The 17147-nt window shown below is 39.2% G+C and overlaps 1 protein-coding gene across 15 annotated transcripts in view; it reads right to left on the bottom strand.

The window, feature by feature from the left end:
- Nucleotides 1-17147, bottom strand: part of TBC1D5 (TBC1 domain family member 5) — a 503676-nt gene that overhangs the window by 254476 nt on the left and 232053 nt on the right. For all 15 annotated transcript variants that reach the window (XM_045005374.1, XM_045005379.1, XM_045005375.1 and 12 more), the window contains one exon: nt 5059-5125. In XM_045005374.1, the coding sequence (XP_044861309.1) occupies nt 5059-5125 (67 nt within the window). The remainder of the gene's footprint in view (nt 1-5058; nt 5126-17147) is intronic.

The raw sequence follows: 17147 nt of genomic DNA, 5'->3' as shown, positions 1-17147 counted from the left end.
AAGGCAGGAGGAGAAAAGGGGCAACTGTAATGGCAGAGGGCTCCAGATTTGCCTCCATTTTCCTCTCCTCTGGGAGATCTTTGGCCACATGAGAGAAAGGAGCCATATTCTTGCCTGCAGGTGGTTTTACTAAAATCAGTGAAGACAACCAAGGATGATTGTGAGGATGGGAGAAAGCTGCTTCTTAGCAGGGGGAAGAAAAGAGGTATATAAGATGGGAGCACTGTGCAAACTAGCCTTATGACAGACAGCTAGAGAGGGATGGAGAAATGGAGACACAGCTTCTCTCTCTTGCTTTCTTTCTTTGGTGTGTACTCCATAGGGATTCCAGAAGCTGGCTGGAGCACAGGAAAAAGACTCAGCGAGCAGGACCAAACTGCAGGGAGAGAGGAAACAACTGAGAAGTAGAGCCTGTCAAGAAGAGGAATATTGTGTGCCAACATCTTTTCATACCCAGATCATCGCTTTGCCTGAATAATAGCAGAAGAGGGACAAGTTGGGTGAGGTAATATATTTTATTAGTTAGACACACAAAATTTTGATGTTGTAGCCATGTCAGTCCAAAGATATTAGAGAGACATGGTGGGGGAGGTAATATCGCTGAACCAACTTCCAATAAAAGATACTACCTTACCGACCTTGTCTCTCTAATATCCTGGAACTGACACAGATACAAAAACACTGCATACAGCAGAAAGAGGAGCACACAGTTTCTGTACATCCCAGAACTTTGAATGATCAAATGTTGTCATGGAAATTAGTCCCCACTAAAGATAAGGTTTGTTGGGATATATTGGGAATCTAGAAATTACAGTCATGTAGGATTCAAAAAATTATTCAGAAATTATTTAAGCATATTAGTCACAAGTCTCAGAATCATAACATATGTTAATCAACCCAAAAGTATGAAAAGTGAGCTTTTTCAGTCCACATCTTTATTATTAGCAGTATTAATGTACGAAAACTCCTTTGAAGAAAATAAGTGTCCTTGAGATGTTAGATTCTATACAGACAAAATGAATATTTGCATCTATAGCTCTCCCTAAAAGTAACAATTAGATCATGAAAATAAATTTAGAAAAATATCTTGTAAAATAAAAAGTTAAAAAATACTCACCTTCATTTTATTTCATAGGTCACTGTTTTACCATCTAATAAGATAATTAAAAACATGCAAGCAGCTGGTACTGCGGCTAAACAGATTAATGTAATAGTCTGTAGTCACATGTGCTGGCAAGGGGTTCACCTCTTTGGCGAGGAGGGGGTCAGCTGCCCTTGGGAAGTAGAGAAAGACAATATTTCTACTTTCCAGTGACACTGTATTACAGATAGTGAGGTTAGAGTCCAGGTTCATTTGTTGGCCAAGTGAATAATTTGCACACCTAGCAAAGGCTTCCATTTTGGTGGTATAACACCACCACAGTGTTAAGATCAAACACACATTTAATGGAAATAACAAGTTCTTCCAAAATAATCTAATTCAGGTTTTATTAATAAGAGCACTCAAATACTAAAAAACCCACAAACAATCCACATGGTTTAAATGTTACCATTAGTGAACTTCAGGCTTTCAATGATATTTTACAAAGATAGACTATTTAAACACATCTTACTCTACTAAAGCTTCTTTTCAAGCACACACAGAATAATCTGAATCAGAAGCTGAAGATCAACTAACAAATTCTCTGCTACCTAACCAGGATGTATCCATAAACTTCCCAGAATATTTAGAAATGTCCCAGTCTCACATACTTCCCATTTCCACTGCTTAATTAGCTAGGAGAAAACACCCACTCATCTAAATTTAAGGAGAATTAACTACATCCGCTATAACAAATGCAAACAAGATCCACACACCCTAAAAAGATACAGACTATGTATAGAACATTTCAAGTAATAAATATTAAGATAGCTCCATCAGTATAGCTGTAGTTAAAAATCAGACATACGAACCTTTAATTGATGATGAATATTAACTCCAGACTAAAACTTTTAAACCTTTTATTTTCAAATTTTGTTTAAAACAACAAGCTCTTGGGATTAATTATACAACCGGGAAAAATGTTAGTACTGCACTTTCAAACGTTCTAAAGCACCTGTAACTGCCTGTTTTTCCTAAATCAAACTCGAATGCAACTGTTGTTGATACTTAAAAGAAACATATTATTTTTAAACATACAAGGAAATTTGTTTCTTCCAAGGAAAACTTTCAGTTGCACTTAGTGCACATCAGCTAACTGCACATATTACACTTGCATTGACACAAAAGACTACTGTCTGTTAGAGACTTTGTTAATGGGTTACTGACCTATGGTGCACTGTAATAGAACAGTCAGGAGCTGCTATAGTCTATCAAATTAGTAATTTACTCACAAATAATTTTACTCAAAATAATATTCATTACAAATGTTCTCTGATGGAATTACATCCTTGAAGGATACTTGGACAGCACGGAAACAGATTAGTAAACAAATAACATGTATGTACAGGTAAAATCTTTAGCACCATTATGTTTCAATGTAGTTTAAAGAGACATGGGTGAAGAAATATATTTTATTAGACCAAATTCTGTTGGTGAGAGAGACAGAAACTTTCAAGCTCCGTGTAAGCTCAAGAGCTTTTCTCTCTCACGAACAGAAGTTGGTACAATAAAAGATATTACTTCACCCATCTTGTCTCTAATATCCAACACTGCTACAACAACACTGCACAAAATCAATATAGTTTAACATTCATGTTTTCTTGCTCATCAAGTTTTTGCCTGTTCACCTTAACATAGTCACAGCTCTGTGTTGCATGTTATCAATGCTACATTCACACCTATCAGCAAATTTAGAGTCAGTCTTGTTATATGGTAGGAGCCACTTGCCGCTGAGCAGAAAACATTCATTTCACAACTTAAGTACTGTAATGCTACTTAATAACAATGCTGATTTGCCAACGATTCAAAGCCAAAGTTTTTTTTAATATACTGTATTACCTTGCTTTATCATCTTGCCTCTAATTATAATAATAAATTAATACTCTTGCACTGCAATAAATATTTATTAACTTGAATGGTAGTTTTATAAAGTTGTGTTGGAAACATCTCTTTCAGAATGCACTTACCGTTCAGTAGCGGTGTGACCAAGATACTATTATATTTACTCCTAGGGCTGGGGGAGAACAAAGGACAACATTGTGCTCCCCGATTCCCCAGCATAACTTAGGGCAGGTCCATACTCACCGCGCGGGTTGACGCGGTGAGTTCGACTTCTCCGAGTTCGAACTATCGCGTCTAATCAAGATGCGATAGTTCGAACTCCCCGCGCGCTCCGGTCGACTCCGGAACTCCACCACCGCGAACGACGGTGGCGGAGTCGACCTTGGAGCCGCGGAGTTCGACCCCGCCGCGTCTGGACGGGTAAGTAAGTCGAACTAGGGTACTTCGAGTTCAGCTACGCTATTCGCGTAGCTGAACTTGCGTACCCTAGTTCGACCCCCCCGCCCCTTAGTGTAGACCAGGCCTTAGAGCAATGCCAGGGCTGCTCTGTTACATCGGCTTGTAACAGCCCCAAGGACTTGATAGGACAGCCAGGTACTGACAAGATGCAGTGCGTGTTATAGGTATGCCCCTCCCTCCCTTGGTTCACCCTCTACACCCCTAAGCTGGAAGACAGTGACACAGCGAAACCTTTACCCAAGCAAAGAATTCTTAACACAGGAGGAATCCCTTGCTGTCCCTTTAGCGCAGCTTTATGGCATCCTCCTGGCTCAAGCAGTGCAAAGGGGCCTTAGTGTGGGCCAGAATCTTGCCTGTAGGACTTGACTCAGATTGCAATTCCTTTGTGCAGAAAGCTTTACTTTATGGGCCCCATCCTGCAAAGTGCAGGGTACTCTCAACTCCCAAATGAAACAGACTCTCCTTTCATGTCAAGAACCCTCAACTTCTGAGTTCACTCTCCTTGCTGATCCTTCAGGGTGACCTTCAGGGATTACTGCAAGGTCTATCCATTTACATAGGTTTTGGTTTTTGTTTTGCCTGAGAGGTTTAAAGATCTTTTTTGGGTGGAGATTTTCAACCCTTTAGTTAACATTGGCTAAGTTTGTTAATAATTATTTCTGTTATTCATTTTGATATTTTGTATTTGTTCAGAGAAGCTCATTAGCACATTGTATAAATAAATCTGAAAGACTCTGATGATTAGCATGGTTTTACTTACTGCACATTTAAGAATCAGATTTCAATATGCAGACATAATTTACACTGTACTTGTATCAAAACTATGGATTTTCCCAATCACGGATGATTCTCAAATGTTAATTTAATAATGGAACTGGCTCTTTGTTTATATAAAGTCTGAAATGACACTTCTACCACTTTTATCCATTATCTAAGTTATCAACTAACACAGGAAGCAGCACTTGAATTTTTCTTCCTATTAGCTTTCTCTGTTTTCAAGTACAAACATCCTCAAACATTTATTCAAGCAAAACAATCTAACAAAAAAGTTAACTTAGTATTCTATTTTCCTTAAATGGTATTTCTAGTATTTATTACTAATTGAGATGTAATAGTGTCATGATTGCAGATGATAAATCAAAATTACATATTACCAAACAACATTTAATTCTCTTGTGAATTACAATTTAAGTGCTATTAGGCGCCCATGTGATCAGTAGATTCAGTGACTTTGCAGAAGATCATAAAGATGATCCTGGTGAATTAAATATTGTATAAGCATGTGATTGAGCTTAAGTGACACACTTAGAGGTGAAAGACTTTGGTACCATCACTTGAAAAACACACTTCATGGACATTTGAGCCTTTTGATGTTGAAATGTTTAACTAGCTTGCTCCCTCTAACAAAATATGCTCCACAAATCAATCTGTTTTTTCACAGAATTCACTAATTCATCAGAAACGAGATATCAAATCAATCTATTGAAAAAGCATGCTTCAGTTTAAATTGTATAATATTCTCAAATAATCTCAGACTGCTCTGTGGCTTTAAATAGGTGATGATTCCCACTCTAGTCAAACAAAAATATTTTTTAAAATAGCAAACAAGTACCTACCTGTAAGAAATAAATGTTCCATCAGAGTCTAAGGCATGATGAGTTCTTCCATTCTCATGGGATCCTCCTAACAAACAAAAATGAAAGAAGTGACCTTAGTCATAAGACAAGGATACACTGATACTGAATGCAGCAATGTATAAGTGCATATGTAAGTGATCTTAATCTATTTGGCAAATGTGTTTCATGGCTAAGAAACAGACAACCTTACCTGGATAGGTCTCATCCTTCCACCTTAAATAATGTTATTAATTGTAACTAGAGAGGACCTCAAGTCTCAAACTTCAGTTCTGGATATAAATTTTCCCTGACCTCAAAGGTGTTTGTATCTGGAGTTTTGAGTTTGTTTAACAAGTAGAGACAAGCCTAAGTGAATAAGATGTTTTTAAAAGATAATGCCTAATAAAAATGGATGAAAAAGAAATATGTTTTCCCTATCTGAAGTCAACTTATATATTGTGAAACGTTTGTAACTAAGTGAATAGGAAAATGAAGTCTTCTTTCCACAGAAGGCGGCCAGAGCAGTTCAAGTTTCCCTCACATTGCCTCAGTAACATGCCTCCAAGCAAGACAGACTACTTACAAAAGAGAGAGGGTGGCCCACCATCAATACCCAAGAATCCTTGGTCTTTTCCCATCAAGACTGAGTTATGATGCTTATTCAAATAAAACACTTGTCCAAGAGGCATGGCCATATGGCCCAGTGAATAGAATTCCACACTGGGACTCAGGAGGCTTGGAGTCTACTCCTGGCTCTGCCACCTTGCTGCTGTGTGACCTTGGGCAAGTTACTTCACTGCCCTCTGCCTCCGTTTTTTCATCTGTAACGGAGACATAATGATACCAACTGGCTTTGTAAAGCACTCTGAGATCTCGGAATGAAAAGCACTATCCAAGAACTAGGCACTACTATTACTAACTCATTTCATATAAGCCAATGACAACTAAAATGAAAACTATTTTTCAGTAACTCCCACCCTAGGATAAAATAAAACTTATAACCAAGGCATCAAAGATTGTCTTTCTGAGCAATCCAGTCCCTCATCCCTCGACATGCTGGCATTTTAAGAGTCAAAATGTGATACTGTACAAGGCTAGTTGTTGAAAAGGAATGGGATCTGATCCTAAACAGCTTCTACTACCAGTTCAGAATTCTGAAATAAAGAGTTGCTGCCCTTTGCTACTTTCATACCTATCGAAGAAATACCTGTGAACTCTTGAGTTCTCACATCTTTGGAAAGAATATTTAACACAAAAGAAACTGCTCTACATATATATTATAAAATCATAACTATTTTCTTAAACCTTGCACTAAGTAGGGAAGGGCTTTGAGTCTGTCAGTTTCAGAATCAGAGATAAAAGTGATTTCACTTAGGAAATCAGATCGTGCATTCCCCAGTTGCAAAAGCTGCTTACCCTTGCCAGAATGAAGAGACATCTTCCTGCTGACAAGTTTGCACTCTTCTTAAAATTTTATTTTTAATTGAAGATGAATTTTTGTTAATAAACATCTTTATTTTCAGCTGTAAAACAATTCTAAGTTTAGTTTATATAAAACACTTGTTTATTACTATTAACAGTGCAGTGTTTTATGCTTAGAGACAAGGAGAACGTAACAGACAAGTATTTGCTTACTTTATAAGCCTGTAAATTCCTATAGCATGACTTTCAAATACCACGTTACATTTGGTTTTAGCATATTTAAAGCTTAATAATTTAATGATTTATACAATTTTAATTTGTACTTTCAAACCACTCTGAACAATCTGAGGTGCCACTGGAGATCATAACAGTGGTCCTGGTTAAGTCAAATAATAATTATAGAGCTTTCACTTTAAAGATGAGATTATTTTTAATTATTGAGTGAAGTACTTGAGGTACCACACTTATATAATTACGCTACTCATTAAATGGTTATTGAAAGCTGAAATGTAATTTTTGTGACAGCTACCTATTTTTCTTTGTACATTTTATAGATGACAGATAAGTCAAGAATACTAGTTTACTCAAAATTCCTTGCAGCTGTACTTTGTACTCTGTACTGAGCTTTCAGGTATAGAAAATTTAAGCTGTGCTTATTTTGAAACTTTAAAAAATATCTTATTTTAAAGATTATTTTGCTATATAGAGAAACAAAAAAAATTCTGTTCACAGAGATGAGAAGAAGAAAATTGTGATAAAACATTTTTCTTCTGTTTAATGTCAGCAAATTCTGGTTCTACAATGTACTTTCTTTTCAAGCCCTATCCCTGAAAAAACAGAACACATCTGCAAGGCAGTGTCAGCTATTTTATTAGAAGACTGTTTTGTTTAACAAAATGAACACCCAGCGACAACACAAATATGGAAGACTGATTTTAGTCAAAATGTGTTTGCTGTGTAATGCAAACAAAAAAATTACTTAACAGATTGCAGATCTTGAGTATAAAGGGGTAATCAACATACAATAAGCATTATACTATGCATTAAAACTATATATAATGTCACAAAAGACTCCTTTGCTTCTTTGTAACACTAAGGTTCACAACTCTTCAAACATCAAACCCCATCAGATTTCACTCCATAGGTATATATTCAATATCAAACTCATTCACATAAAATTATTCTAATAATTAAGGGATGCTGACACTTGACAGCATAGAGTTTTGGCCTCATAAAATATTAACCCATTGACTCATCCTCAGTATTTTCATCCCTTCCACATGATGCTTCTAATTCAACTTATTCCTCCATTTTTCCAAAGGCCATTATCTTGTACAAATTAATCTTTTCTTTCTCACAACGAAAACTAAACAGAAGAGTAAATTTGTTTCATTAACAATATTAAAGCTAAGATTTCTGAGTTCGCTGCATAAGGAAAAAGCAATAAAGTTTTGAAGAGGGAAAAACTGCTTTGTTCCTTCAATCCCCTAGTTGAAATTAATTATAGCAAATGTTTATGAAAACATCTGTTCCATGCAGTTATAAATTCTTAATTTTAGCATGGGCGATTCTAGGCTTCCTATTATTTTGAAAGAACAGTCTGAAAATTGAAAGGTTTACAAAAGAACAGACGATTTGATTTTCTACAGCACGATATATGTATTTTGCAATGTCCTGAGGATCTCTGCGGCAAAGAAAAATAACACAAAATACAAAGACTAGCTAAAACAGACAGACAAATCAGTAAAATCTTCAACTGGTCTAACTTGACTGAAGGTGAAAAAATAAAAGCAAAACCAGGATCTATGAACAACACAAATTAAGCCTGCACTACATAACCTTAGTCTATACAAAGTAAAATGTAATGAGTATATTGATTTCTATCTTATGCATTTAATAAAGGAGTAAGAACAGAGTACACTTGACATTACCTATTCGTGTCAACAGAGGGTACTAGAGAGTTTAAGATGATTCAGTAGCTGCTCCACTTCTGAAGCTCAATCGTTTGTATAAGATCCTAGGCTCCAACGCTCTCCTGGACTTTTTTACATAACACCCTTGCAGCTACAGTGTTAAATTCAATTTACACCAAATAAGCTTTTAAAATGATTGAATGGAGCAAGCTTGAAGCAGTGTACAGAAACTGAAAATAATGCCTTCAGCTAAAGAATTAAGTGCACTGCACTTCTGATATTTATAAAATAATTATTAGGCTAGAAAGTTGAGAAGAACATTTCACTCTGAGAAAGTTGTTGAAGTTGTCTGAAATAAAAATGATGCAACTTTTTGGTGAGCACATTAGAGCAATCTTTTAAATTCAAACCTTTCCCCTCCTTGCTTCTGAAGTAATTTAGGCATTGATAGATGCATACTTTGCATGCATGCATTGCTTTGTAAAGATCTTTTGGTAGCATTTTAAATATTAATACTGTGTCAAAACAATCTTTGCCATAAATCAAAAAGAGAATATTCTGGTAATGAGATGCATGTGAACAGTTAAAAATTGTGCAACATGCTCACCAATGGTCAAGAACTCTTGCACTAGATGAAGTGTGCAGTTTGTTCATCTTGCAAATTAACAAAGATGAGAGAAATTACCCTGAACATTGATATAGCTTTTGCACATTTCTAGAGAGATATATTTTCCTTATATATATTTGAGTTTTCAGCAAAGTGGACACTGGAGCAAGATATTCTACAGTACCCACGCATAGACTAGTTTTGCAACAGTGGAGGATGGTGACATCTGAAAGTGGGTAGGCAAAACTGACACATAAAGGAGCAGAATGAGAGCCTGTTTATAGCAGTAGGGAAAGATAGCATATCTGGTGAACAATATGGTAGGAAAATCTATCCTGAGAAGCTTCCACTGTTTTGCAGTTACTTATAAAAGAAAACATTTTGTACGGGAAGAATAACCAGGATTGCAAAAAACCCAAGTAAATATAATCTTGATCTGTCTTTTGGATTTCTACTTTGCTAGACTAAACTGGCATTTTGCAATGATGTATACATACAAAAGCATGGCAAAATGTAGGTGCATAATAGATTACTATGTTTTCTTTAAGCAAAAAAAAATCTGTTTTTAATAGTTTAACCAAGAATTACATGCACAACTTTTCATATGCAAAATACAAAGATTTGTATGCCCATAGTGAATTTCTGAAGGCAAAAACATGGCTAGGAAATGTACACAAAATGAAAAAGGGTGCATGAAATTGGGATAAAATTTAAGTGGGGTTATTTGAAAATTTGACCCTTTGTGTCTCCAAGTTCATAATTACTCTACTCGAAGAATTTCAATAGCACCACATTATAAAAAAGTTTTATCCTATTTTTTACTTTGTTACATCTTCCACGCTACCTCTTCTTCTCCCTGAAACAGCCCCCACTTTCAGGGTGCTTTGCAATCAAACTTTGCTGTGGTAGGAGGACAAGGAAAGGAGAAACAGTCAGAAGGAAGGAGTAGCAGATAAAAACAGATCAACCAACCAGGGTAGGGGAGAAGAAGCAGTTTTCAATTATCCCCTCTCTTGTAGTTTCCACAACACTTTGTGGCTCTCTGACCTCTTTAAACTCACTTTCGATTTTAGAAAAGTTTGTACTTTTATTTTTGTAACTAGATAAAGGATTTAAAGTAACAACTACAGATCCACAAACTCCAGGGGGCAACCATGGCCAGATTTATGTGGGATGGAGATGGTGTTCAAATATACCACTTAAAAGTTTAAAATTTAAATTAAATTCAACAAAAAATACCTTCAGAGAAGAGAGTGAGATTCATCATCATTTAGCTACTCTTGTCTTTTACTTATCTACTAAGATAACCCTCCGCTCCCAAAACTGAATTTTAAGTTGTTTTTAAAAAATATGTAAAATCATGAACCATATTCTAATAGAAAATAAACCCTCCATGATGTGCCTGGGAAGGATTCTCAGGTGGTAGGTGTGCACCAATGTTATATTAATACACATGCAGTTGTGACTTAGTGTAAACCCTTTACAGGAAGAATGAGCCAAATTCAATGATGATGATAACAGTGGTGTAACTGGTCAATGTATGGCTGTAAACAGAAAGTAATGTGCACAGATTCAGCATTTTGTGGGAGCCGCACAGCACTGGCCAGACATGCATACCTCTTCCAGTGAAGTCAGTAAAAGTTTAGTCTGGGTATGCCAGGGTTCAATTTAGTACCAGGAGTCCTGCGATTGCTGTTAGCAGAAGATGAAATTAGATTATAGTGAATATGCTTTATCTCACCCATTCTGGCCATAATTATTTTCTTGCTCCTCTTCTGTTTCATGCATTGAACATCACATTGGTGCCAGTTACACTTACTGCTGTCAATCATTTACAACATGTAACTTAAATTAGTGTTTAGATCACCAATTAATTTGACACAACACTTCAGTAAGATTTAGCTCCATTTACTCCATGCTGCATTCATCCCAGCATCAAGTGGACTGTCTGCAACCAATAAATAATGGCCACCTCTAAACCTCAAGAGAGTCCTTAGAGATCATAAAATGAGTATTTAGTGAAATAAAGAGGTTGTAGTAGTCTATTACAGCAATGGACAAGGCCATGAATAATCATACTTTCACAGAAAGAAAAATCTTAGAATCGGTCTGGAACTATTGCTATAAATTGCTATAACGTGATGGACAAAATCTTGAGTGAGTTACTGCTTGCATCCAGAATGTTGCAGCTAATTTTAATTTAAAATAAACGCAGCCTGAAAGGCCTGTGAACAGTAAATTGCAATAATCCAGCCGAGATGTAATAAATAGGAGTTAATGACTCAGCATCCCCCTGAGACAACACTGGTCACACAGCTTTGCTTAGTTTTAGACGTGCACAATCAGGGTATAAAGGTGGTCTCTGGAGACCTTTTACTTTGATAATAGCAAAAACATACCACCACTTCCTTTTTAAATCTCAGGGTTACTATGGTTCTTTAGTGTACTCAATGTTTCTTCAACTGCACTCAATTTAAGACTACAAACTGTAAAATACAAGTATATGCAATCATCCTATTTTGGAAAAATAAATCATAGTTAAATGTTGTTTTCATTTTCAAACTGACCAAAAGGAATAACTGCTTCATGCTCAATGATTCTAATAAAGTTGGAGCCAAAAGATTGACGATTGGATAGGACAGGCAGTTTTCTGCCTTCTTGATGATTTGCCATACTTAGAAATTGCTATTAAATACTTAGAACAAAACTCTTATTGGCTAAAATAACGGAACACTTTCTACAGGAAACTATACCTAGCACGTTGGCAACTAAAATTGGCTTGGAAACAATGGGGCAGATTTTGAATCAAGTTGTAGATCTCTGTAAATCTGGAGTAACAACTGAGCTACTTTGACTTTACACCAACATAAGTTGAAGAAGAATCTGGCCTACTAAATTTAACTAGAAATAGAATGCTACTCCTATACCAAAACTATCGTTCTCACAATATACCTATTATCTATATAAGAAGATTCCAAGATTGTCACTCTGCCTGTGTCTCATTCTGAAGCCTAGGATATGTCCAGACTACCCGCCATATCGGTGGGTAGCGATCAATTTTTCGGGGATTGATATATTGCATCTCATCTAGACGCGATATATCGATTCCCGAACGCGCTCCTGTCGATTCCGGAACTCCACCAGAGCGAGCGGCGGTAGCGGAGTCGACACGGGGAGCCGCGGACGTCGATCCTGCGCCGTGAGGACTCAAGATAAATCGATCTAAGATACTTCGACTTCAGCTACGCTATTCAGGTAGCTGAAGTTGCGTATCTTAGCTCGATACCCCCCTTAGTGTAGACCAGCCCCTAGAATGTATGTTTAGTCAGCGTGAAACAAGGAAACAGCTGTAAGCATGGTTGAGTGCTCTTTTTGTTTAGAATATTACCTGGTTCAGTCATCCCTGGGATCTGGGATCTGTACTGTCTAATTTTTAAATTCTCTGCCATTTTGACTTTATGAATTACTCCTGTGTGACAGCAGTGCTCAAAAGGCGTGAGGTCATAGATGGCACAGCCAAATGAAGGACTGCTGGCCCAATAGATGCAACAGCAGAGGAATCTTGTACCAAGGCAAAGGCTAATGAACATGTAGACTGAGCTCCACGTGTATGTGTATCTATATCGATATATATCAAGTAGAGGCACCCCTTGAAGCAATGCCATAGATGTTGCTTGCACTCTTGTGGAGCTCTTACCCCATGAGGGGGAAGATTAGACAGTTGACAGCAGAGCAAATTACAGCCCAAAATCCATTTTGAGATTCTTTGAGAGAATATAGCCTGAACCCTGACCCTTTCCACAATGGCAACGAATAGCCTAGGGGATTTGCAGATTGTTTTCATTCTCTGCAGGTAAAGGCTCACTGAATGTCAAAGGAACAGAGCCCCCTTTCTTCTGAGGATGAGAGAGGTTTTGGGAAAACACACAGGTAAGTAGCTAGATTGGTTCAGGTGAAAGAGTACTTTGGGGGTGAATTTAGGGTGCAAATGTAATGAAACATTGTTCTTATGGAATATACTGTAAGGAGGATCCACCATCAACATCCCGAGCTTGCCAACCTTTCTGGCTGAGGTAATGGCTACCAGGAATGTGACCTGCACAAGGTTCAAGTCCCATTGAGAAGCAGGCTTTTTTATAGGCAGAACGGTTTGGATTAGGCCTCTCCAGAATCTTCTAGTCAGAGGGTGTGAGAAGATCAAGCAGCTCTGTGAAGGTGGATGGTATGCACGGATTGCACATCTCAAGGAACTGATGGAAAAAACCTGCTGTGTTAACGGAAATAATATAATCCAGAATGAAAGGTATACCTGTGGCTTCTGGAGAAATATGTCTGATATGCCCAGATAGAGAAATGCTTCCACCTGGCAAGTAATTCCTAGTGGAATCCTTCCTACTTTTAAAAAGGACATTCCAGACAGCTTCAGAACATGATTGCTCTGAAGATGATATCTCTTCAAAAGCTAGGCTCTGAGATGAAGCAGCTGGGGTTTGCCTGATCTTGCCATTCCTCTGAGTCAGGAGATCAGGAAATGTAGGAATAATGATAGGTGCCTGAGATGACATGTGTAGGATGTTTGGAAATCAAAACTGTCTGGACAGTGGGGGGCAATGACAAAAACTCATGCCCTGGCCTGCCGAATCTTGAGCAAAACTCAAAGAAGGATTGGTAGTAGAGGAAGGCACAGTTTAGAAGATCTGGCCATGGTAGGAGTAGAGCAACATCCTGTGAGTGGCAACCAAGGCTTCCTTAGTACAGCAAATGTTGCACTTACTATTTGCTTGGGAGGCAAACAGGTCCCTGGGAGAGTTCCCCTGTGGAGGGAAAATACTGTTTACCATAGAGTTGTGAGGCTCCCACTCGAGATCATCTGCACAGTGTTTACTGAGAGAGTCTGCTAGCACATTCTGGGAGGTTTCCTGGGAGGTAGAATACTGGCAGAGTAATCTGGTTGCCAACACACCAGTTCCATAGACTGACCGCTTCTTTATGCAGCAGGGTAGCTCTCGCTCCTCCCTGTTTGTTGATGTAAAAGATGGTTGTCTGAAATTATTGGGGCATGGTGACCTTGAACAACAGGAGAAATGTTTCACAAGCCCTTCAAACTGCTCCTACCACTAGAACATTGATGTGCATCCTGGATTCTTGAGATGTTCAGGTGTCCATGTGAGCTCCCCAACCTAACAGGGATGTGTTGGTAATAATCGTTCTGACGGGTGAGGAGGTGAGGAAAGGAATGCAGACACAAATATGATGGGAATTCTTCCACCATGCTAGGGATGATATCACTTTGGTGGGAACAGTCACTATGTTTCTCATGGACTGTCAGTTTGGTGAGTACACAACTTGAAGCCATGCTGTTGGGCAACAAAGGTGGAGTCTTGCAAAAGGCAACATAACCTAGGAGAGAGAGAGACAGGTCTTGACAGGCACTCTGGGGCTGGTTATGATCTGGTCAGTGATAATGGTCATATCCTATGACCAGTCTCTTGGCAAGTAAGCCTTTGCAGTGATGGAATGTAGGCACACCCCGATGAAGTCCAAAGTATACAGTGGGATAAGAACTGATTTGTTGGCGTTTACGCTGACCACCAGAAAAAAGAGAAATGCCTAGGCCTCCAGGCATGACGTGGCGACAAGGAGCCAATAACTGAGGTAGGGGAAGAGAAAGTATTGGTGAGTGGGATGAATGTCCAAGTGAAAGAAGGCATCCTTCATGTCGAAAACTGTAAACCACATGTCTTTTTTTAGATGCCAACGTTACCATGTGAAACCTGACTTCGTAAATAAAGCCACTGAGATGGCAGAGGTCGAGAATGGGTTTCAACTGCCTCTCTTTTCAAGCACTAGGAAATATGTTGAGTAAAATCTCGGTATTCAAGAGGAACCCACTCTAAAGAGAGATTCCACTTTTTGTTTGAGAATGTTCTTGAGAATGGCCCCCCAAAAAAGGGGTGGGGAAAGGGAATTTTTAAGGGGTAGGGATGCAAATTCTCATATAGCCAGATTGGATGATGCTGAGCGCTCACTTGTCTGTCTGTCTATTGCACTCCAGGTGCTAGAAAAACCCCAAACTGTGTTGGACTCCGTGATTTACAGCTCTTAAACTCCTGTCAAAAATAATGTTTAGCCAAGGGCTGGGATTGGAATGAGGAATCTGTTGCAGAAGGTGTGGAGAAGCGGATCTTCTGAACTATCTGCTTCTTACAAAGTGGCTCAAAGTCTCTGGTGGAAGAACTGTTGAGCCATTGGTCAAGGCTTGTACTATTGCTGGTGGAATTTTCTCTTCAGGGCAGGTGTATATATTTCTAGAGAGTGGAGGGAAGTCCTGGAGTCCTTTAAAATGTATAAAGACTCACCTGTCTTCTGATTAAACAGAAGCGTCTCAGTGAAGGAAGCTCCTCAATGGTGTTCTGGATCTCTCTGGGAAAACCAAGCATGGAGCCATGACCATAATTATGACAGCAGCCACTGCACTTGAAGATGCATCAGATACTGCTGATTGGTTAGTGATCCTGGCAACATTTTAGCTACCTCTATGAGAGTCTGGAAACGTGATCTGTCCTCTGGGAGACTGTCAGTAAAGTCAGAGAATTTTCAATAGTTCAGGAAGCCATGTTTATCCAGTAGTATTTGGTAACTGACTATCCTGAACTGAAGGCTAGAAGAAGAGAAGACCTTCCTTTCCCAATAAATTAAGATGCTTCCCCTCTTTATCAGTCAGAATAGTTCAGGGGGTTTGCTGCCTATATCTCTCTGACATGACTTGGACCATTAAGAAGTAGGAACAGAGTGAGAGAACTGAAATTCTATTCCCTTGGTTGGGACGTAGTACCACTTCTCTGCCCACTTAGGGGTAGGTATGCAGGTAAGCTGTGGTTTGCCAGACCACTGTAGCTGGCTCCAGTATGGCTTTGTTAATTATGAACGTTATTCTACTGGAGCTGGAGGACTGAAGGATGTCCGAGCTTGTGTTGAGGACCTTGATCCTCAAGTGGAATCTGCAACTCCCCTGGAATTGCTTATAGTCATCAGGAGCAGACAGACACATCAGAATTACCACCACATCTGGCAATGAAGACTGCAATCTCGTCAGATCTGGTGGACTCGCCAGATCTGGAGCATACTCTTCCTCCTCAGTACGATCTGGGAGTACTCCAGTTGTCCCCTCAAAGGGGAGGGAAGGCGCGACTCCTTAGCAGAACAGACAAACTCTGCAGGATTTTACTGGTCCCATGGGTCCCCAGTATGGCCAACAGGAGGAGTCAAATTAGGGTCGTGATGGTGCCCAAGGTGTGAGGAACCAATTCTGAGGCAGAGGATGAAGTAGGGGATGGACCCAAGTTGGCCCAGATCTTCTGTCCAGGAAGGTGTGTCTTGGAGGAGGGAGGGCGGGCATAATATTTCATCTGGCAGTTCAGAATCTCCTTATGAGGAGAAAACTGATTCGGTTCCACCAATGGTGACACTGGAGAGATATTATAGCCCAAAGATGGAATCAAGACAAACTCCTTCCAAAGGGCTGCACCCTTGGTGGAGTCACAACCTCTCTCAAAAGGGAGGCAGCTGAAAAAGTGGGAGCCTTGAGGTTTGGAAACGTGAAGATATCCTCAGGAGGAGTGTAGGTCTCAGCTCTTTCCAGCTTAGAGGGGTCCTGTCTGCCTGAACCACTGGAACCACAGAAGAGACAGTCTGTGCCACAGTCATTAAAGAAAGACAAAACTGCAGGTGACCGATGCTCTCAGCTGTTAATCTTCATCAGTACTGGTGGATCCTGGGATTTGTGCTTGGGAGGCACCAGAAGCATGGTACCATCACATCACGATCTGGTGCCTATGGAGCCCTAGACCTGTGGGCTTTCTTATCATGCCTCTGAGACTTAGTACATTCTAAGTTCTCTTGGGCAGAGTTAGTGCTCAGTTTAGGCAGGGCTAGATTTGACTTCTTCAAAGTGGTTTTGGAGGAAAACTTAGCCTTGTGCTTATGAGAATGCTCCCTTCTCTCCAGACAAGTCCCCACTGAGGGATCTCTGGGGGTAGACTGCTTAGCTCCTGATTTGGACATAGCAGTAGGAGGTGCACTCGTTGCTGAGTCAGGCTGATGTACCGAGAGGATCCTCCCAGCCTGGGGCTGATTGCGGCCTCATA

This window comes from Mauremys mutica, chromosome 2, assembly GCF_020497125.1.
Source record: "Mauremys mutica isolate MM-2020 ecotype Southern chromosome 2, ASM2049712v1, whole genome shotgun sequence".
Lineage (NCBI taxonomy): Eukaryota > Metazoa > Chordata > Testudines > Geoemydidae > Mauremys > Mauremys mutica.
The sequence above is the reverse complement of the archived record's forward strand: the minus strand, read 5'-3'. Positions and strand labels throughout refer to the sequence as shown.